At 33.6% G+C, this 21874-nt stretch overlaps 3 protein-coding genes across 3 annotated transcripts; 2 read left to right on the forward strand and 1 right to left on the reverse strand.

The window, feature by feature from the left end:
• Window positions 1–1864: 1864 nt before the first annotated feature.
• Window positions 1865–4307, reverse strand: LOC138330113 (uncharacterized). Its single transcript, XM_069277485.1, has 5 exons — window positions 4198–4307; window positions 3576–4045; window positions 3169–3339; window positions 2769–3005; window positions 1865–2606 (listed from the first exon to the last, which is right to left on the reverse strand). The coding sequence occupies exons 2-5, from the start codon at window positions 4032–4034 to the stop codon at window positions 2064–2066; spliced, it is 1410 nt and encodes a 469-aa protein (XP_069133586.1). The 5' UTR covers window positions 4035–4045; window positions 4198–4307; the 3' UTR covers window positions 1865–2063.
• A 435-nt stretch (window positions 4308–4742) lies between these two features.
• LOC138330111 (uncharacterized) lies at window positions 4743–7660 on the forward strand. The gene is made up of 5 exons (XM_069277482.1): window positions 4743–5203; window positions 5454–5923; window positions 6139–6309; window positions 6464–6703; window positions 6889–7660. Exons 2-5 carry the CDS (start codon window positions 5465–5467, stop codon window positions 7432–7434), a joined length of 1416 nt encoding a protein of 471 aa, XP_069133583.1. The 5' UTR covers window positions 4743–5203; window positions 5454–5464; the 3' UTR covers window positions 7435–7660.
• Window positions 7661–9018: 1358 nt separating this feature from the next.
• LOC138329845 (lysosomal dipeptide transporter MFSD1-like) lies at window positions 9019–21815 on the forward strand. Its single transcript, XM_069277133.1, has 13 exons — window positions 9019–9082; window positions 10867–10973; window positions 13028–13131; window positions 13791–13846; window positions 14409–14558; window positions 14872–15027; window positions 15776–15897; window positions 16498–16610; window positions 17460–17568; window positions 18416–18556; window positions 19596–19735; window positions 20694–20808; window positions 21475–21815. Exons 1-13 carry the CDS (start codon window positions 9019–9021, stop codon window positions 21571–21573), a joined length of 1476 nt encoding a protein of 491 aa, XP_069133234.1. The 3' UTR covers window positions 21574–21815.
• Window positions 21816–21874: the final 59 nt, after the last annotated feature.

The raw sequence follows: 21874 nt of genomic DNA on the forward strand, positions 1-21874 counted from the left end.
TAATGATAAAAGAATTTCACCAGTATATACTATTGTAATTCAGTGATTGTGTCTTGTAAATGTTCTTTGTCGATGACATGAGGTAACTAAGAAAGTCAAAATCGTAGTTTTATATCACTATTGTTTAATTTCCACATCATTACGTTATTTCTACACAGCTGTAATTAAAGTTAATATCACCTACAATATATTGCCGGTAATTTTCACTTCTACACCGCTGTAATTAAAGTGAATATCACCTCCATCATATAGCCAGTAATTTTCACTTCTATACCGCTGTAATTAAAGTGAATATCACCTACATCATATAGCCAGTAATTTTCACTTCTATACCGCTGTAATTAAAGTGAATATCACCTACATCATATAGCGGTCATTTTACTTCTACACCGCTGTAATTAAGTGATATTACCTTCATATATAGCGGTCATTTTCACTTCTACACCGCTGTAATTAAAGTGAATATTACCTTCATCATATAGCGGTCATTTTCACTTCTACACCGCTGTAATTAAAGTGAATATTACCTTCATGATATAGCGGTCATTTCACTTCTACACCGCTAATTAAAGTAATCTCATTAAAGTTAATATTACCTTCATATATAGCGGTCATTTTCACTTCTACACCGCTGTAATTAAAGTGAATATACTCTCATATCATATATAGCGGTCATTTTCACTTCTACACCGCTGTAATTAAAGTGAATATACCTTCATCATATAGCGGTCATTTTCACTTCTACAACGCGTATTAAAGTGAATATTACCTTCATCATATAGCGGTCATTTTCACTTCTACACCGCTGTAATTAAAGTGAATATCACCTTCATCATATAGCGGTCATTTTCACTTCTACACCGCTGTAATTAAAGTGAATATTACCTTCATGATATAGCGGTCATTTTCACTTCTACACCGCTGTAATTAAAGTGAATATTACCTTCATCATATAGCGGTCATTTTCACTTCTACAACGCTGTAATTAAAGTGAATATTACCTTCATCATATAGCGGTCATTTTCACTTCTACACCGCTGTAATTAAAGTGAATATCACCTTCATCATATAGCCGGTCATTTTCACGGGGTTGTTATATGATTATGTTATGATTAGATTGAATATCACCTACATTATGTAGCCGGTAATTTTCACGGGGTTCATATAATCGCGGTTTCGCTGAACGTTGCTATTAATGCGAAAATTTGATCAGCGAAAAATTGAGAAATGAGTGAAATATATATACCCTAAAAGCTGAATTGTGAAATTCCAAAACCACTTAAAGCTTAAGTCCTTATCGCGAAAACTTAAAACACGCAAAATGACTCTACTATTGGATTTGTATAGATCATATGATACCATAATCTAGTGATGACGTATTCAAATCGTAACTAAAATTTTGTTTAATGTTTCATTCTTACATCACTATTGAAAGGATATCAAATTATTATTTACGTGTAGTTTTGAAGTGAATGATACAAATTCGCGGTAGGTTGCTAAGTCGCCAAAATTCGATCAACGGAATATTGCGAAAATTGTTAAATAAATAACCTTAAAGCTAAATTGCGACATTTAAAATCTCAATTTTCTGTTCAGTAAAAATCGCCAAAATCTTCGAAAATAACCGACTATATGGTAATCATTTGTTTAAGTCCTTTACCTCGCAATGATTTTTAAGATATTCTATGAGTAAGACATTAAGTATTCATTTACCATATATGTCCCATATGGCGTTAAAAAGACATCTTCAGAGACTACAGACAATTACATTGAACTTGTCAAACCTAATGCTTTAGTTCGTCAATAGCCTTCTATCAAAACACCCTTCCAATATTCATAGAAAAAACATAACTTCAAGTGAATACAAATTTTCATCTTTTATTAAAAGCAAATAAATAAAACAAAACGAGTTTCATAATGATTTAAGTAAATGAAAACTTAAACGTGTATTGCACATACGGAATACAAAAAATCGGAATGCACTGAATTATCGTATTAAATATCATTCTGTCATATAGTATATTTAGGTTTGTTCATCATGTGTTTACAATGTATTAATCCTACTACTCCATACACTCTCCGGAAATAGTGACATACCTCCTAACAACCTGTCTGTGTTGTCTTGTGTCTTTTTGACGGCTCCAGGCGTAGTTATATTTGTTTAACGTGTCCACTTTAGCGAGGGATTTCTTATCCAAGATCGCTCTCCTTACGAACACATTGCAGCCCTGTTCGACAACACTTTTGATTTGTCTGCGAAGTCGGAGCTTAGCTCCAAACAACAGATTGTATTCCCATTCACGGTTGTCAATTGTACCAGAAATTACCTTGGAAAACATCACATAACGTTTCCCCCGACGTTTTGTTTGCACGGATACCTCATATAAGGCTGTTTTACAAGTGTCATTGAATAGTTGGAGACGTTTGTGACATAAACCTTTGAAAACTCTCCTGTATCCAATTCTAGATTTTTCTTCGTTCACGTCAGTTGGACGGTAGGCCAGTCGCCATGATGACCAATTCAGACAGCTGCATGTGAAGGCTGAATGTGATGTTGTCTCTCTAGGAATCAAGTCTCCGTCGACATCACCTTTCTTCACTCTATCCTGGAAAAGTGATTACAGAAATAGTAAGTAAAATGCTTATAATAAGTCATAATCAAATTAAAAACAATCACTTTTGCGCGATCAAATATACAAATAATGAAATGATATTTATTTTTTTCTTTTAATTATTAATACCTTGATATATCTATTAACATTAGTTACCTTTATCTTTTTAACCGTGACATCTCTCCTCTTTGGATTCACTCTTGGCTTAGAGGTAGTCGCTTTGGGTGTCGGAATCAAAGTCGTCATCGTTGTTGACGATGTTGCTGAAATTGGCAGAGTGTGATGGATACCACTTGTACTTGATTCAGCCTTCCTCAGAGTCCCAAATAATCCCTCCAGGTCTCTGTTAATGCCATTTGGTCCATATCGACCTCTGACCTCAGCCTCGTACCCCTGTATCACATAAAGAAGAAATTTATTATCTTCGCTATATGCAGTCATATTAATACGTTTTTGTTTGCAAAAAGTACGGGGTTTTTTTTTAATTTCGAACGTTTTCTTGTGGATCAAATTGTGCATTATATATATTTTTTCTGTGTGTGTGACTGCTACTAACCGAGAATAGGTCCTCGCCCCTCTCCCGGTAACATATAGCCATAAGAAAGTCACAGATGTTAGAAAATTCGCTCAGCTTTAGGTAATGTCCCTCTGTATTCGTGGATATCGTCTTGTAGAAGTCCTCAACACCTTCATGTTCAAACACCTGGACACCATATATCTTAACACCCTGAAGAATAAAAAATGAGATTATTTATTTATGATAAAAACTTTTGAACCATGCTTACAATTTGATTATACATTTTTTTAATGATATAACGTTGGTGATCCTTTGTAAATAACATGTTCATAATGTTTTATTTTCATAAGTTGATTTACATAATTATATTAAATATCTTTATTACCTACCATATCGTTAGTTAACTTATTTTGATGACTTATCTTTTATCATTATATAATACCTACCATATTACGAAGGTCTGTGACTTCTGATCTCCAGTCAATGTTGTCAACATTTAGTTCATATTCGGGTTCATGTGCTTTGGCGTCTCCAATCATGACCAAGATTCTTTGTGATGCTGGCGTCCAAGAAAAGTTTTGTCGGATCATTCGGAGAATCAGTTCATAACATTCATCCTCGTCTCCGCCACCAGTTCCTTCTACACCTTTCACGAAGTTACAAAGTTCTACAACGTCCGTGCAGAGGTCTAGTTGTTTGGTCAAGTAGAAGACTTTTTCGTCACAGTAATCGCCGTGGGCGATGACTCCGATTCTGATGCCGGGAATGTCCGCCTGGAGTCGCTGTATCATGTCCTGTAACCTGCCCTGGACCTCCTCGAGTATGGAGGACATAGAGCCAGTAGTATCAAAGGAGAAGACGATTTCTAGGAGTCCTCCCGGGGGCAGCATGGGTGGGGCGGCCATTATGATAGAATCTGAAATTAAATATTTAAGACAGTTACATAATTGTTTATATATTATTTTTATATTTATTTTTCAATCTCAAAAAATTGCAAAGATCAATTATTTATTGTCAAATATAAATAAAATCTTATTCCTGATTTATAAATCATATTCATATTATTACCTTATATATGTATTAGGGAAGTTATATAGTGTTCTATGTACGCCGTTATGTATTGCCTGCTCGTAGTAGGTATACCTCAGTGTGTATTCACTTCGTCAGTCCAATCCACATTGCTGCCTGTCGTCTGCTCACAGCCCTATTTATACTCGTTCCTGCGGCAGGCCCAGACTCGTCAGACATATACTTCGCCAGAACATGTTTGATCGATAAACTTAACAGATTTGAATAAAATCCGAGGTATCCCGAATTTACCTCTAACTTCGGACGTTTACTTACTAATAACATTGCATCTATAAATCTATATATGTGTTGATAAAAACGATTATATTTCGTTTGTGATAATACTTGTAAATCAAAGAAAATACTCAATATATTAGTGTTTATGTAATTTATCTGACTGTATATCGACACACACATATGCTTTAATAACTATATAATTATAGTATGTACATGTATTTTTTAATATTTGTTGATACCGTGTATGTTTTATCTACAACGTAACTAAAGCGTATTTCCTTTTTTAAATTACATCCGAAGGTATATAAATCAAGACACGTATTACATCGGTGTTAAGATGTGCTTTTAAACATCCAATTAACGTTAACATGGCATGAACTAGTTTATCTTAACATCAGAATGACTATCTTTAATCTACCATAAATATGATGACATACGTAAAATAGTTCATGCAGGGATTCTATGATAAAATCCGAAATGTCTTATTCCTTATTCGAAACTCCTCTAGAGTTTTACACATACACATGCTTATCGATCCCGAACAGGTAACTTGTTTATCTATTTTTAGCGAACAAGTCTGAGCCTGTCTTAAAAATCAGTATAAATAGGGCTGTGAGCAGACGCCAGACAGCAATGTGTATTGGACTGGCGAAGTGAATTCACATTATAACTACTATAGTACCTTATACCAGTATCTACAGTTTATAGCTGCGTATACAAACCACAACTACATCTAGACTTAATCAATTCGATTCTACATATCAAAGAGGTGATTACTATATATAAATAAGAAATTGTCTCAATTATCTCTTACATCCAGCGTATTAGAAATTCCGGAACTATATCACTTACAAAGGTTTTATCAATTAATTTCACAATCGTCTGGATATCAATGATCATTTTCATGTCTCAATTTTGTGAAAACATATCAGGACCATTTTAAATCCAAAACTTGTATGATTTTGTAACGATAACCATTGTGAGGCATTCATTAAACTGGCTTTCACGTCAATTTTCAGTTTCTATCATAATGGCCGCCCCACCCATGCTGCCTCCGGGAGGACTCCTAGAAATCGTCTTCTCCTTTGATACTACTGGCTCTATGTCCTCCATACTCGAGGAGGTCCAGGGCAGGTTACAGGACATGATACAGCGACTCCAGGCGGACATTCCCGGCATCAGAATCGGTGTCATTGCCCACGGCGATTACTGTGACGAAAAAGTCTTCTACTTGACCAAACAACTAGACCTCTGCACGGACGTTGTAGAACTTTGTAATTTCGTGAAGGGTGTAGAAGGAACTGGTGGCGGAGACGAGGATGAATGTTATGAACTGATCCTCCGAATGATCCGACAAAACTTCTCATGGACGCCAGCATCACAAAGAATCTTGGTCATGATTGGAGACGCCAAAGCACATGAACCCGAATATGAACTAAATGTTGACAACATTGACTGGAGATCAGAAGTCACAGACCTTCACAATATGGTAGGTAATATATGATGATAAAATATAAGTCATCAGAATAATTTAATCAACGATAATAAAGGTGATAAAATAAACTTATGTATAGAATTCATTGTGAACATGCTATTTACAAAGGAACACAAACGTTATGTTATCAAAAAATGTAATAAATTGTAAGTAACCATGGTTCAAAAGTTTTCGTCATAAATAAATGATCATAATTTTTTATTCTTCAGGGTGTTAAGATATATGGTGTCCAGGTGTTTGAACATGAAGGTGTTGAGGACTTCTACAAGACGATATCCACAAATACAGAGGGACATTACCTAAAGCTGAGCGAATTTTCTAACATCTGTGACTTTCTTATGGCTATATGTTACCGGGAGAGGGGCGAGGACCTATTCTCGGTTAGTAATAAATGATATAACAAAATTCAAATATTGAAGTTCATTATAAAATTATAAATATAGTGTACATAATGATAACCTTGTTAGAACATACTATTTCTAATTTTCATATTCTAATGTAAAATACTCAAAATTATTAATTGATGTATCACAGGGTTACGAGGCCGAGGTCAGAGGTCGATATGGACCAAGTGGCATCAACAGAGACCTGGAGGGATTATTTGGGACTCTAAGGAAGGTAGATTCAGATATAAGTGGTATACATCCAACCCCGCCACTTATTTCACCAATGTCGTCAACAACAACGACAAATATGATTCCGTCATCAAAGGCGAATATCACTAAGCCAAGAGTAAATCCAAAGAGGAGAGATGTCACTGTTAAAAGGATAAAGGTAACTACCTTTTGTTGATTCTATTATGCTAAAACAAATAAATTTGATAGAACGACAATTAATAATATGATGAAATTAACAAACCGCCATTCCATTATTCAATTATAGAACAATTGATATTTTCATTAAGTCATTAACTCATAAAAATATTGCTAAAAATAACAAATTTGTATTTAATGTTCCAGAACAAAGTGAAGAAAGACACTGATGAAGGTGACATGATCCCCAGAGAGAAAACATCAAAAGCAGCTTTCACATGCAGCTGTCTAAATTGGTCGTCATGGCGACTGGCCTATTGTCCAACTGATATGACTGAACCAAAGCCAAAGCGTGGATACAGGAGGAACTTCCAAGGAAAATGTTACAAGCGTGTCCAGCTATTCAGAGACAGTTGTATATTAGCTCTGTACGAGGTATCAGTGCAAACAAAACTACGGGGGAAACGTCACGTGATGTTCTCTAAGGTAATTTCTGGTACTATAGACAACCGTGACTGGGAATACAATCTGTTGTTTGGAGCTAAGCTCCGACTTCGCAGACAAATCAAAAGTGTGATCGAACAAGGCTGTAAAGTGTTTGTGAGGAGAGCGATATTGGATAAGAAATCTCTCCATAAAGTGGACACATTAAACCAATATAGCTACGCATGGAGTCGTCAAAAAGATACACGACAACATAGACAGGTTGTGAGAGATGATGTCGTCATTTCCGGTGAACGAATGGAGGAGTGATTTTGTGACCATGTCACTGATATATATATATAGACTGTGATATCTATACTTTGTTACATGACAGTGACATATCCATTGTTTTGTTATGTTGATTATTAATCTTTTCCAAGTGCCATAGTAATCGCATTTAATTGTACTTACCTTGTTATATGTTGTTTTGTGTTGTTTTAATAAAATTATGATATTACATTTATTTTTTTGTTATACATGTATATTGATAATATTCTCAAATAGTTCTCAACAAAACTTTATTACAAATATGGCTTTTCAATAAATTTAGTCGAATTGAAGGGTATTAATTTTTCAATGGCACATTTACAAAATATAATAATGACGACTTTTATTTCGATGGAAAACAATTATTGATCACATACTGTTTACATCAGATGTTGAAACAGATACAATATTTCATTAAATTGTAAGGTAGGTTTCAACATATCTGCTCTGAATTTTCGTTTTTTACAAACACACATGTAATTATTTTTCTTTTGTATTTCTCCTGGGTTGTATAAGTTTAGTAGTTTTGCGTTAATACGAAATATCAAACAACTTGCAATATAAATAAATAGGGTGTCATTAATCAGTTTGTATTTATTATTGGTGATGAAAAAATCTGACAAAGGGATTTATTCTTTATACTTCGACTCACCTCAAAACAACACAAAAATGTAGTGAACGTAAATGAGCGCTAATATGTGAAACATGATTAAATTTATGGAGCGTGAAAGGAAAATTTCAACATCAAATCGAAACACAGCGGATATGGCCATGTAATACTTGATTTTCTTTTCCGATCATATATTATTGTATTACTGAAACGAAAAATGTCCTAAACTGTATGAAATTACTAATTAATTGATTTTTCGATTATCATCCTGACTCAAAACCAGAGACTTCACAAAGAAATTTATAGATATAGTTTTTGTACTTGTAAATGCAAAAACAAATTATCCAGCAATTTGTCTACTTATACATTTGTATTTGAATGTACTAATGACAGTTTTTTTTAAAGTTTCTTTCTTTGCATCTTTAAACCTTAACCAGTCTTAGGGCAACCGAAAAGCGAAGGCTTTCTGTGAAGCAATACGTTGTAAAAGAGAATTACACATCATCAACTTTTCGTCACCACATTGAAAAATGTCATCTCAATCATTTTCATGATTATGATGGATCGATCGTTCGTAACAAACTGCATATATAGGAATTATTGATGTTTTTTAATAAAAGCTGTTGATATCACTTAAAAAAGAAAATATAAATGATATAGAAATATATCACTGATAAATGATGTAGCTGTATGTCAACAAAATGTTGTATAGTTTGTGATAAATCGTTTTAATAATAGTGATGTGACAATAAGAACAATATTGATACTAATCTTTACCAAGGTACATATATTCTTTATTTTCTTCTTATGTATAATTAACCATATTATTTCGTTTGTTGTTTTTCACGGTAACTTTGAACGTGTCGATTTGCTATTTTGCATGCAAGTTAAAATTCTATAAAATGTGCGCTTAAGTTTGAGTCTCGTCACAGTATGTTATCTAATGTGTGTACAATGTATGTACATGTACATATGGCATGTACGGCGTACTATCAGATGGACACAAGAAAGACCCGCCACCGGTTTATCCAGCTATGATACGTAAGTTGCGTGAGTGTTCTTTATACATTATTTCAGAAAATGATATTGAGTCGAGTTACTGACTCAAACGCCGTCAACCATCGACAGATATTTTATATATTAAATATATAAAAAGAGGTTACTAATTGATCAATTCATGACAGAATCATCAATGTTATTTTAACCAGATTTCCAGCCAGTTTAACACATTCTTATTCATTAGCTTTTGTATAATTCATGTCCGTCATTCGATTTGATTTTATCAGATACAAAATCATCTTTGTATAATGAATAGTCGACGTTGAATATCTTGCTTTCGTAATGCATATTCAATTAACGTATTGGTCGACGTTGAATATCTTGCTTTCGTAATGCATATTCAATTAACGTATTGGTCGACGTTGAATATCTTGCTTTCGTAATGCATATTCAATTAACGTATTGGTCGACGTTGAATATCTTGCATTCGTAATGTATATTTAATTAACGTATACATTCAACCTCAGCTCGCCTTAACCATTGTTTGAATAAGATAGCCTCGTGTTTACTTAAGGTTTACTTGATACTACTTAGCCATTTCTACTGCATAGATCTTAACCGATAGGAATGCAAGTACAAACAAATCCGATGTATTGATGTGATGTGTAATAATGTGTAACCTTATATTTGGCTGGTATAACCAGGATTCCAGAGCATAACGGTTTTAATTAAAGAAGGTATATAATACAAATATCACTCGGGAATATACGTGGATTCCGACTAGACAAGACCGTTTTGACAGGTTATAGACTTGAAAATTATTTTATATTTTTGCATGAACTTAATCAAGTTGGCGTGGGAGTACAATTGTCATTTTCCAAGAAGAGGATATTTCCACTTGTTTCATATTTATTTTTACAAATTTCTCATTGATATGTGGTTTTTATCAAAATGATTTAATAAAGAAATACATTTTTACACTCCGATGTTTTGTGGTAGACGTACACAAGTTCCTATTTGTCATGAACATTTTATACTGAAAGAATCACGCCTATAAGAACTGACTAAAATGAAGACATCTGATGTTTATATCCCCATTTAAACTTACATATAATTCAAGTAAATCCTTAAATAAATGTTACGCTTCAGGACCGGGATATGCTATATGATATAGCCATTTTGCCATACATACATATACATGAATTTTAAATGAGCCTTGGTGAGAAGAAATAACATTTTAGTTTTCAGTAAGCTTACACTATACATATACATAACGACATAAACCAAATTGATCTGAAATTACAATGTACTTTCCATACATAATGCAATGTCAATGAATACTTATAAAAATTCTAAATATGTTTCTGGTTAATGTGTTCTTAATCGGTTTCTATATTTCTATACATAGTTTGAATATTTGTATAATTTTTTTTCATGTGTTCTGGGAATACGTTATTTTCTGTGCTGTTGATAAATAAACTGGAAGTTGTGAGGTTTTATACAGTTTAACGTTCAAAGTCCTATTAACAGTCATTTAAGGACATGTCATATTTAGATGGTTGAGGAAAGAAAACCGGAGTACCCGGAGAAAAACACTGAATTAGCGCTAAGTAACTAGAAACTGTCCCACCTGAGATTCGAGCTCGTGTCCCAGAGGTAGAAGGGTTGTGGTACTATATCTTGGTGCATTCTAACCACGGGGCACCTTGGCTCTAAGGTGAAGGACATGAAGCCAAATACCATTATTACAATACTAGATTCTGTTCATTTTACTTCATTTATTGCTTTTCATTATTAGTTCAGTGTAGTTTTTTTTATTTCAACAGGAAACTGGCGAAAAGTGCTTTTATTCTTTAACTGCACTCTCGGCTATGGTTTGTATTTTAACGTGGATATTTTGAGTGCCTTACAAAAGGATCTCCAAGGAAAAGAGGTTCTCCAAGGAAAAGAGGTGAGTTCTCCTATTTCGTCTTTGCATATAACAGAGTTAGCTCCCTTGCGGGTAGGTATCGATTGTTACGTCATTATTTTGTGAGCACAATTCACGTCGTTTTCTCCGAAACGTATGACGTTACGCTCGCAAACACATGACGTCACAATCAATACTTCCCGCAAGTGCAGTGCAATCAGCAAGTGCAGATAACTATGTAATATGCAAATTCGGATTATATGTTCTGGAATTATGGTATGTATTTGTGAAAACATATGGGGCAAAAATGAAATTCCAATAGTGTGGAAAATGACATTGTCACATTTGCAAAGCGATATCATTCACATTAAACATTTTGTACATGTATAAGAGAGCAATCATTATGAAGTGGGAACTTGAGAAAGAGAGAAATACAAAGCTGGAGTTTCCACTAGTGTCTAAATGTTAATAATAATTGTCAGGGTAAGGAAATGTATTTTATGAAAATAGATAACATTAGAGATACTATCTATATTGCAGAAATATCTTTCGATGTTTTAAAGATAAAAAGATAAACAACCATTGAATTTTCTTACATGCAGTGTTTGTCATTATTAAGAATAATATGATTACACTGATAAACTATGAGAATATAGACTCGTGTATTTCACCTTTAATCAATAAAATATTTGCTTACATGCATCACAATGCCCTTGTGATAAGTTACACCTAACTTATCTCAGGTTATACCCGTAAATCAATTGTACTTCTTATATCTAAGTACTATTAAATTGTGGGTTGAAAAGGTTACCTTAGATGTAGTGTTTGATACTACGAGTCAATGACCGCACAACATGAATGACGTAACATCACAGGTCAAAGGTTACATAACAGAAGTACATGAATGCTCTGAGGCTGTCCTTGACTAACAGCATCACAAATTTGCTCTCGGTGCATGGAAGTCAGTAGCATAAATGACGTAACCTTAAAGCCAAAGGTTACAGAGTTCAAGCATTGGTTAGGTTTAGTTAAGTTTTAACAAACACTGACATCAATATTTATACACCATGTAATTAATTTTTCAGTCTACTTGATAAAAATACATTCCGTTTAAACGTAGCATTCCATTGAATTTCCGATGGATTATTTTTCAAATCAATACGCAACGTCGATTTCATTATTGTATCGTCAAAATTACATCGGATTAACACGTCATTCTCATATTATTTTTCAAAGAAAACGAATTCGCCAATCATAATGTCTGTTTTAGTACATGGATACTTTTAGGCTGTCCTTGACTCACAGCATCACTGATCATTTTCTCGTAAATAGGTCGCGTTTGTTTCAAAACTACAACACTTAATGTGGTAGCTTCGATCTTGTTAACCTTGTCGATATTCTGTGGGTGCTGACGGTGGCGTAATAGTTTCTGAATGATAACTGATGGTTTAACAAAAGTTTTAGAGTTCACTTCCATACCGACAAAGTTAAGGTTTAAATTAGAACCATGCTCATATCATAATGGTATGGCGTATTAATCTGTAATTTGTTTTTAAGCTGATATTGATACCAACCCAATCGGTGTTATCTACGGTAACAGGTTGGAAAGGATGACTGTAAACAACCTCTTTCTCACTTTTGTTATTTTGTATAATGTTCATCCTTTTAAAGGAAGCTTTTCTGACCGGACCTTTTCCACATTTTGCGTTCCATTTATATAACCGCATTTACAGTACATAAGCATCACAAACATTTTTCTTTCTCCTGCTGATCTGACAGACCGCTCTCTTCACCATTGATAGTTTTATTACGTGCACAGATTGAGTATGGCGGCTGGATATGGTATGTAGTAGTGCTATACTGAAGTCATGTTACCCGGTATCGCATGGAGACACAGCATATACGGCACTTCTCAAAGCATGTATACACTAATAAGATGTAAATATGCAGAAGAAAAAAGACAGTCACAATAAAACTTTATATACATTTGTATAATAAAATTTAGATCCCAATCTCGCTATTTTTTGACATTCTTTCTTTTTCCTTTTTACTTGCATTGCCATATTGACCTTCGACAGACCGGAAGCTGTGAGAATATAACCTCTAATGCCACGTGTTGCTCGGACTGTGTCGGGCTTGGACCTGATCGCTATAACCAACTCTACGCGGCATACGCCTGGATGTAATTGAGTATAGATAGTATACTTAGGCGAAAATATTTTAAAAAAATAACAAAAAATGTTTCCTTATAACAGACAAAATATTATCATCATACATGTAAAGATTTTCTAATAATTTCTGATGACTTGAGTGGCATACATATGCCATTAATCGTTAATTGTTTATTCTGTTTTCTGTTTAACTGATAAATTCTTTATTATTTAAACCATTATAAGTACCCTGTACCTCATTATTTGTATCACATAATCAGCCTGATATCCAGTGATTTCGTCCGTTTACTATGTTTTCATGTATAACTAGTGTAATGTAACCTGAAGGGTTTTCATTGGCTAGAAATCCATTTTGACGTCATAACTTGATGTCCGTAAACGATGACATGACGTCAGGATTTGAGGAAGTCGAGACAAAATGGCAACATCCGTTGGACATTTCTGCGAAACGTAGGCTGATGTAATTTTGTGATAAAAGTATTTTAAATTTGTGTTCATTTCATGAGATTTTAGGAAAGTTGAATGGAAGTTTTTTTTTTATTTTTCTCCTTAACACTTAAAAAAATATTAATTTTTCCGACACGTTTACTAAACTTTCATATGAAATTTTCACTCATCTAAGATCCTGAATATACTAGTTTGTTTAGTTACTTTATTTTCTAATTTGAAGGACTGCTGCCACAGTGTTACCAGGGGGGTATTTTGTCGACAGAGTAGGAATTCGAGGTAAAGTAGGGGTATTTTGTCGACAGAGTCGGAATTCTAGGTAGAGTAATACTTTTACAATAGCATACTGAAATAATAAAAACAAATATTGTGTTTTTAAAGCGTTGCTTTATGAATTATATTACTATTTTGTTTTTATCGTGTATTTTCTTAAAGGCCCACTATCTTTCCGAAACGGCTTTTAATTTTTAAAATACGAATGCAAAACGAATTAATACTTAACTCATCATTATCTTATGAAAATTTTGATTGAAATAAATAAAATGTAAATTTTCATAACGCGGGTCGTCATATGTTTCCCGCCGTCGTCCTAAATACTGCGCGGTATTTGAATATTACTGCACCAAACGGGAAAACAGCGAAATTATCTCCATAGTTATCATATATTACACCGGAAATCTGGCATATGTTTGCTGTTGTTATCTCGTCTTAGGTCATCGATATTCTGATGTTATTTATGTTTTTAAGAAACCTTTAAATTTTGCTCATATATTACGATAAGCATATATTAGAAAATGGAAGTGGCGGCCAAATGTTGATCGCACCTTTGCCTTCTCTTAAGTTTCTTCCATCTTGGGTACAAGCATTGCGTGGCTAGGAACATCATTGTTTGCCTCGGCCGTAACTAGCCAGATCCGAGGCACTTCTGCCATGTTTCCTTTGATGTTCTGCAGTCGTCTGCTCCTCGGTGCAGGAACAGGAACCGCTTTGAGTAAGAAATTTAACGTCAGTCGACATTTAAGTTATCATGCTAAAAGTTAGTTCACAACATCACTGTATTTCAACTCATTTTTGGGTGAATTACCTTGATACATACATGTATTCTGACATTATTTGAACATTTTAAGTCGTAAAAGATAATGGTACGTGTTATAAAAACCTACAATTTAACAATACATGTTGACATATAGCGGTTCGGTAACCCTTGAAAAAATGTGTAAATAAGTAGTTTACAGTAATTTATAGTTTTGTTTTCATCACTGAAATAGGTTTTCAGAATATGAAATATGTTTATTATGATCCAGTTGTACAAGACCGTGTCCTTGCCATGTGGTTTCCTGATAACCTGGCGATTGTCTTTAGTATCAATGTGGTAGCATTACGTCTAGGAAACGTCTCCAACTTCCTCCTGACTGCCAACATCGCTAATTGGATCGGCCTGACCGGGGCGCTCTGGGTTGGTAAGTTTCATACCGACATCGCTAACTGGATCGGCCTGACCGGGGCGCTCTGGGTTTAAAGGGAAGTGAAAAAAATATATATATTATGTATTTTATAATTGATGTACGTTAATAATATATTTAAAATATAAATATTTGAAAAGAAGTGAAAATATTTATGATGTAATTTACACAATATTTACTAAATATCTCAATAAAAATTCGAATTTAAATTTAAATATACGAGGTATTGACTCAATTAAAAACAATGCAAAAAGGAAATTCATAATACATGTTTCAGTTTTATCCGCGAATTTCACGATAAAAGTAGACATGTTTCAGTTTTATCCGCGAATTTCACGATAAAAGTAGACATGTTTCAGTTTTATCCGCGAATTTCACGATAAAAGTAGACATGTTTCAGTTTTATCCGCGAATATCACGATAAAAGTAGACATGTTACAGTTTATACGCGAATTTTACAATTAAAGTAGACATGTTTAAGTTTTATCCACTAGTAGATTATTTGAATTCAGGAATATTAAACTCCGAGAACCTTAAATGCAAGAACAGTGAAAGTAAACGCAAGGTAGAGTTTGAAAGTTATTCGTTTTTTGTTTTTTGTCATTCTGAATAAAAAAATAACTGTCGAACTTTACCTTGCTGAAGGAAAATTGGAGCCAGGTATCTCACCCAAACATGAACATTTTTTATTTGGTATGAAGCAAATCACAGCCGTTCTTAAAATAGGAATCGTATTTCTTTGTAGGTGCAGCTATATGCGGTACAACGGCTTTAAGTGCAGTCGGTCTATCAGTACTTGATTACTATGGAACGAAGCATTCTGAAAAGGAAATGAGTGTTATTTCAGATAGCACATCAGAAACTGTTGTAAGTCGCCAGCATTAATTAATAACTCTTTAGAAAAACATTTGAAATACATGATGATTAAATCTAGAGATATTGACAAGTGCTTTATTTAGGTGTTTATTTTGAATGATACATTATTCTAACGATTTTTACGCGATCAGGATGTCAATATATTTAGTTTTGACTAAATATTCTAAAAGTAAAAATCATTCAAATTCTGGAATGAGACAAATTATGAGCATTCCAATCATTCCTTCATTCTCCATCTAAGATATATTGGTGCATGTCAAATGGTCTTGCAGACTCAGATTAAACAACGACATTAGTTGTTTTAATGGATAAGATTAACAAGTAAACGTTTAAGACATTCAAGTATGTGGCACCATATATTGAATATAACAGTACATGTCCCTCGACATGACGATTGCAATTTCAAAAATAGATATTTTGCAGTGGCGTAAATTTTCAATAATTTAATATGATTAAACATTAATAATATTTAATTCCTTTTTCGTGGATGTTTTAATTCACATAAAGTAAAAAAATCAATGATCAATATTGTTCAACAATTGCTGTGGAAATGTTTTTGAATGGAGACTACATTAGTTACATTTAATTCAGACACTACTTAGACAACTGAAGAATATCCGCCTGCTACCTAAGTCCTATTGGCTGCTGTGTGTAACAGTCATCTGCTACTATTCATCCTATCTCCCAGTCGTCAGCAATGGCAGGTAGGTTGGGGTTGATGATAAACTTTCTTAAAACATTTTAATTAATAGGCCTACTTTATAGCCGGTTATTTACATGGATCAAACGCGATTTTAGCTAAAAGCGACAACACTCCATTTTAAGAGGGTTTTAATTGTCGCGATATACCTTTAAGAATATATGATTCAGCCTTTTTTTAGCATTTCCTGGGTCAAATTTTTTCTTCTCAAATTATCCCCGCGAAAATAACTGAATAGATGGTATTTTTTTAATCGTAAATCAACTACAATGAACTTCTCATGTTTAAACTATGATAAACATTTCCCTTATTAAAAACAACATGCTCATTCATACAAACTTTATCGCGATGTTTCTACAACGTACATCAGAATAGGTATTAGTGGAAATTACTACGAATTACTTATAACGTACATCTCCGATTTACTCTAAACTCACTCTAAAGTCCAACTTTCCTAGATAAAGTTCCAGAAATGTCAAGGAAATCTAACAAATCCCAAAACCAACAATTCCAAACTCAAAATGAAATGTCTTGAAAATCCTCTGTTCCCTGTCCCAGATAAATAATTGCAGAATATATATATTTTTTATAATTTAAACATGAGCCAGAAATCTCAAGTAACAACAAAATTCCAAATCATGCAACAGTTCTAAACTCAAAGTGAATTCTTTCAGGAATGCAGGTTAAAGTCCCGTGGCATAGAAAAATATCAAATTAGCGTGCTCTAAAACACATTGGATATATTTTTTGCACTCTATTTAGTATATTTGGGGTACATTATCTCCGCTATTAGTTATGTTATTTACATGTCAGTAGTCATTTAAATGTTAGTAGTTTGTCGAAAATGTTGTAGTAAATACATTCAAGACAGATATGGTTACTCCAAGACAACATCTGCATACTATATCGGAGCTGTATACGATGTGTCCATCGTCCTCCCACCCTTCCTCGGACTGTTTCTGGTAAATGATATACTGTACACCAGTTAATTTACGTGTGCTACAAACTTAGCGTAAAAACGGTCATGGACAAGTTAAGATAATGATGAATCGTATATCATCATAGCCATCTTCGATACTCCAGGGGTTACTATTACTGACGTTATATCCATCCATGGACTATCTCATAGTTAAACGGAAGACAATAGAATAGGTACATTGTAATCTAGTCATTTGATGCACATCAAAAGAATCGTATAACGGTATACTGCGGTTGACTGTGTGGCTTTAAAGTTTGGCGTCGCTCTCTCTGTACCATATATAGTCTTCAAAGGAAGTCTTTGCAGGCATGTGATTGGTCAGATTTTTTTTATTCTGAACTGCTTAAGTTTAACTATAAGACAATCCAAGGGCGGATATAACGTTAGTGATAGTAACCTCTGGAATATCGAGGATGCATCATAGCTATATATACAAGACATAAAGAATATGCTAATAGAGAAATCAGAGTTTAGCTCAGGATTTCAGGTGCGAAAACGCTAAAATGAAATTACCGTTAAAATATGTACGTACACAGCAGTTAATTCCTCCTTAAATAATTTGGGTCATGTAACCTTTACGTGATAATTTATCAATTATTTTGCTACAAGTTTATATGATGTTGCGATTCAATTTTGCAAAATAACTGCACAATGTATTGTTGATTGTATCAGTTCTTTTCTTAAATGTACTAATTACTAATATGTAACTTGATTAAAAACGAAAAAACAATTTAGTTACAATTGGACATATGATTATAAATACTCTGACAAAAATTATATCTATTTTTTCATTCATGGAAATTTAACTTTACTTATATATTTTATTTCAGAAACGATTCCGTTGTATTGGTATACTGTTGAGTTGTTCGGCCATATTGACTGTTCCTGTGTACATGTTTCTGTCCTTCTGTCCAAGCATACACCCATTAATACTCACGGTATACCTCGGTTTCACCTACACAACATTTGCTGTAGGTATAGCACTGGTTTTAATACCTATCATTGGTAAATAATAATTAAATTTAATTAGTATTGTACCGAATAACAAAATCTTAATACCGTTAGATTTAAGAGTAGAAAATAAAACAACAATTAACAATATATATGGAGACAGACACTCCGTGTTCCGGAGGAGACTGTATACTCAATACTATCACCGTTGTTGTATCTACCCTGGACTATGTCATAGCAAACCTGAAGGTTCTGTGTACGACATACGGCATCAGATGAGGCAAGTAGTTTGGTGAAGAATACATCAAAAGAATCGACTAACGATATAGTGTATGGCTTTGGAGTTTTTATAAACCGCTGGTGTTACCAGAATCATACGGCCAAGTAATATACTTTCGTGCTAATAATCACCAGGAATATAAATATTAGCTTATATATGTGCAAAAACGCATATATGTAATCAATTTCTCATAAAGCTTATCAAATGTTGCTATTTTATATGTTTGTCTTGCAAATTGAAGTTGCGTCTTTGCTTATTGATTTGATTTAAACATATTTCATTGCAAAATGAGCAATGGGATTGGGCACAAGTTATACAACTTATATAAAGCCCGTTCCCAAAAATAATAACACATTCAAATTACATGGACAAGATGACATTTACAAGAAAAGATATACATAATATATAAAGTTGTATTTGAGACAGAGAGAGAGGGAGACAGTGAGGGAAGAGCGAGAAAGAGAGAGGTGGGGGAGGGAGAGAGCTATTTTATAACCTGTATGCTCTTCAAGGTGTTAGTTTCAACTTGTATTATACTATTATTTTAAAATCTTAAATCTACTCCTCCGATAAAGACGACAGAAGTTCTAAACCACTTTTCTTAACTTTCGACTTCTCAATGTTCATATCATCCTATATTCGGTTGTTAGAACAAGTTTACCAAGTATAAAGGCAAACGCTTCAGTATTATTAACATTTTCCTGTTATCAGAACCTCTATCACTTCGAGGTAATGTTTACATTGAGTTAACAGAACCTTTATGAATTACTGTTAAACAGGTGTGCGTGTGGCCCTGTTTTGCTATGTTGGTGAGTACCGATACATTTGGAACAGCTTCAGGAATCGCCATTTTCATACAAAGCGTGGGTGTCGGGATGACAAATCTGGCTGTAGGAAAAATAATGGGATCTACTGAAAGGTATGTAAAATTTATAATTAATATATTTGGGAATAGAATATCCTATTTACCAATATTATTATAAACAAAAGGCCCATGGGCATAAAAGGTCATCCGACTATTGACAGAATACAGCAATTTATACGGTAGGGCAAAACAACTTTGTATGAATACAACAGATTCAAATAGAATGAAAATGTTCACTTTTTACGTACAATTATAGTATTGAAAACTTCTATTTGACAAATGCGACATTGAATGAAGGTCAAGGTCATTCGTTTTAAGAAACTTGGTAGCCCTTCAGATGTCGTTTAAAGATTTTAGCTATATCGACCGTTTTTAGCCTTTTCGACCCCTGTGACCATGAATGAAGGTTAATGTCATTCATTTGAACAAACGTGGTAGCCTTTTATCCCATGTACATATTTAACATAAATACCCTGGGCCTTTCGGTTATTGAGAAGAAGTCGTTTGAAATAAAAGTTTACGGATGTCGCACGGCGCACGACGACAGACGAAGCACGATAGATCATCCTAACACCCATCAAACGTCCAAATTCAGTCTGAACACGTCCTAAATGCTTTAACATATTCACTTCAGCCTTTAAAGAGTACTTTACTTTCACATTGAAATATTTCACGTCATCGTTAATTTAACATATTCGCGAATACATAAGTTCATTATCATGTGTTCTAAAAATAACGCGAAAACATGTACATGTATCTCGCAAAAGTAGTTCTCACTACATAGTGATCGCTTCGTTATTTGTTTAACAAAGTTAGTCATATTCGTATTCTTCGATCAAACAGTTGTATGAGTTACATCTTTAAAAGCAATAAATTATTTAACATATTCGAATGTTCAGTGAGGCAATACAGATTTTTTTCTTATCCACATCGTTGTCATTACCTTTTTATTTTTTCTGGTACTTATGGTTTTCAATAAAGTCTATAAGTATATCCTGTGGTTGTACTTCAGTGTAGACATGGCAGAACTACTATCTAACTACAGGACAGTGTTTTGGGTACTATTTACCCTCTCTGCTGTATCAGCTGTGTTCAGCATTGCCATCAATATTGCTGACAATAAACATGTGAGTATATATGTTGATACACTCTTCGATTCGCATAATTCATCACTCTATCGTATTTCATCCTGATCTACCAGAATTCCCTCCCTTCGTTCAGACTCTGTCGATGTCGTGTTTTGAAAATAGTACGAAACGAAATATTTGCAGACAACGTTTCGTGATTTGTAATTGAAATTACTTTTTTTTATTTATTTCTGTATTTATTTAACCGATAATTGAATACGAAACATTAAACATCTGATCGATGCATCCTCAGTGGTGCGTCCTTCTTTTTGTAGAATAATTTATTTAGCTTCGATGCAACATTTACACGCTGCATGCATAATGTAGCTATGATTTATCATAATGCTATTAAAGTTAACAATGCAAGTTGAAATAAAAACCGATTTTATAAGACGGCTATTTATATATCGACGTAATTCAACACTCGTCAGTAAGTGCTCTGTAAATAAGGATGGCCGCCCAACAGGGGTCATCTGTTTACATCTATTGTCTATCTCGTTACAAATATAGTTTCTATTGTTAGTACTGCATTAAATAAAACACTGAAAGCACATGTCTATTCATAAAAGATTAAAAAACAAAACAAAACAAAATATATAAACGGTCATTCGTTGCTATCACAAAGTTAAAACCATTGTTATAATAATTTATTTTATCTTTTTTCAGGATAATGTTCTTAACCCTGTACTTAGGAAGGACATAAAAACTTTTGTCATCAACAATGAAAAGTCTCCACTGCTAGAGAATTCTGGCACGGAATCCTGATCTGAACGTTCATGTACAACGCTACATACACATGGTCATAACGTAACTACATTTGCAACTCGAGGTTATTCAGTGTACATCGACCTTAAGATTCGACTTATCGAGGATATACGTATACATCCGAAATATATGATTTAGTCTAATAAATAATAATTTCATAATTACGTCGCATAACTTTTGTTTAGCATTTTTTGCATACAAAGCAATTTTTTGTACTATTTTTACCTTTTAATAATGAAATGAAAGCGAAAAATCCTGTTTTTCATTAAAATATACATCTTAAATTGTGCATGTATTTGTT

This window comes from Argopecten irradians, chromosome 8 (assembly GCF_041381155.1).
Source record: "Argopecten irradians isolate NY chromosome 8, Ai_NY, whole genome shotgun sequence".
In the NCBI taxonomy this organism is placed as follows: domain Eukaryota; kingdom Metazoa; phylum Mollusca; class Bivalvia; order Pectinida; family Pectinidae; genus Argopecten; species Argopecten irradians.

What these genes read in the sequence shown, in the direction of transcription:
- LOC138330113 (XM_069277485.1), bottom strand. Translation starts at nt 4,034, where the DNA reads ATGGCCGCCCCACCCATGCTGCCCCCGGGAGGACTCCTAGAAATCGTC. An exon ending in TCACAGACCTTCGTAATATG is followed by an intron (nt 3,340 to 3,575) that starts GTAGGTATTATA and finishes TTTATTCTTCAG; the next exon opens with GGTGTTAAGATATATGGTGT. An exon ending in GGGGCGAGGACCTATTCTCG is followed by an intron (nt 3,006 to 3,168) that starts GTTAGTAGCAGT and finishes TATGTGATACAG; the next exon opens with GGGTACGAGGCTGAGGTCAG.
- LOC138330111 (XM_069277482.1), top strand. Translation starts at nt 5,465, where the DNA reads ATGGCCGCCCCACCCATGCTGCCTCCGGGAGGACTCCTAGAAATCGTC. An exon ending in GGGGCGAGGACCTATTCTCG is followed by an intron (nt 6,310 to 6,463) that starts GTTAGTAATAAA and finishes GATGTATCACAG; the next exon opens with GGTTACGAGGCCGAGGTCAG. An exon ending in TCACTGTTAAAAGGATAAAG is followed by an intron (nt 6,704 to 6,888) that starts GTAACTACCTTT and finishes TTAATGTTCCAG; the next exon opens with AACAAAGTGAAGAAAGACAC.
- LOC138329845 (XM_069277133.1), top strand. Translation starts at nt 9,019, where the DNA reads ATGTACGGCGTACTATCAGATGGACACAAGAAAGACCCGCCACCGGTT. An exon ending in CGACAGAGTAGGAATTCGAG is followed by an intron (nt 13,847 to 14,408) that starts GTAAAGTAGGGG and finishes CCTTCTCTTAAG; the next exon opens with TTTCTTCCATCTTGGGTACA. An exon ending in ATAGCACATCAGAAACTGTT is followed by an intron (nt 15,898 to 16,497) that starts GTAAGTCGCCAG and finishes CATTTAATTCAG; the next exon opens with ACACTACTTAGACAACTGAA.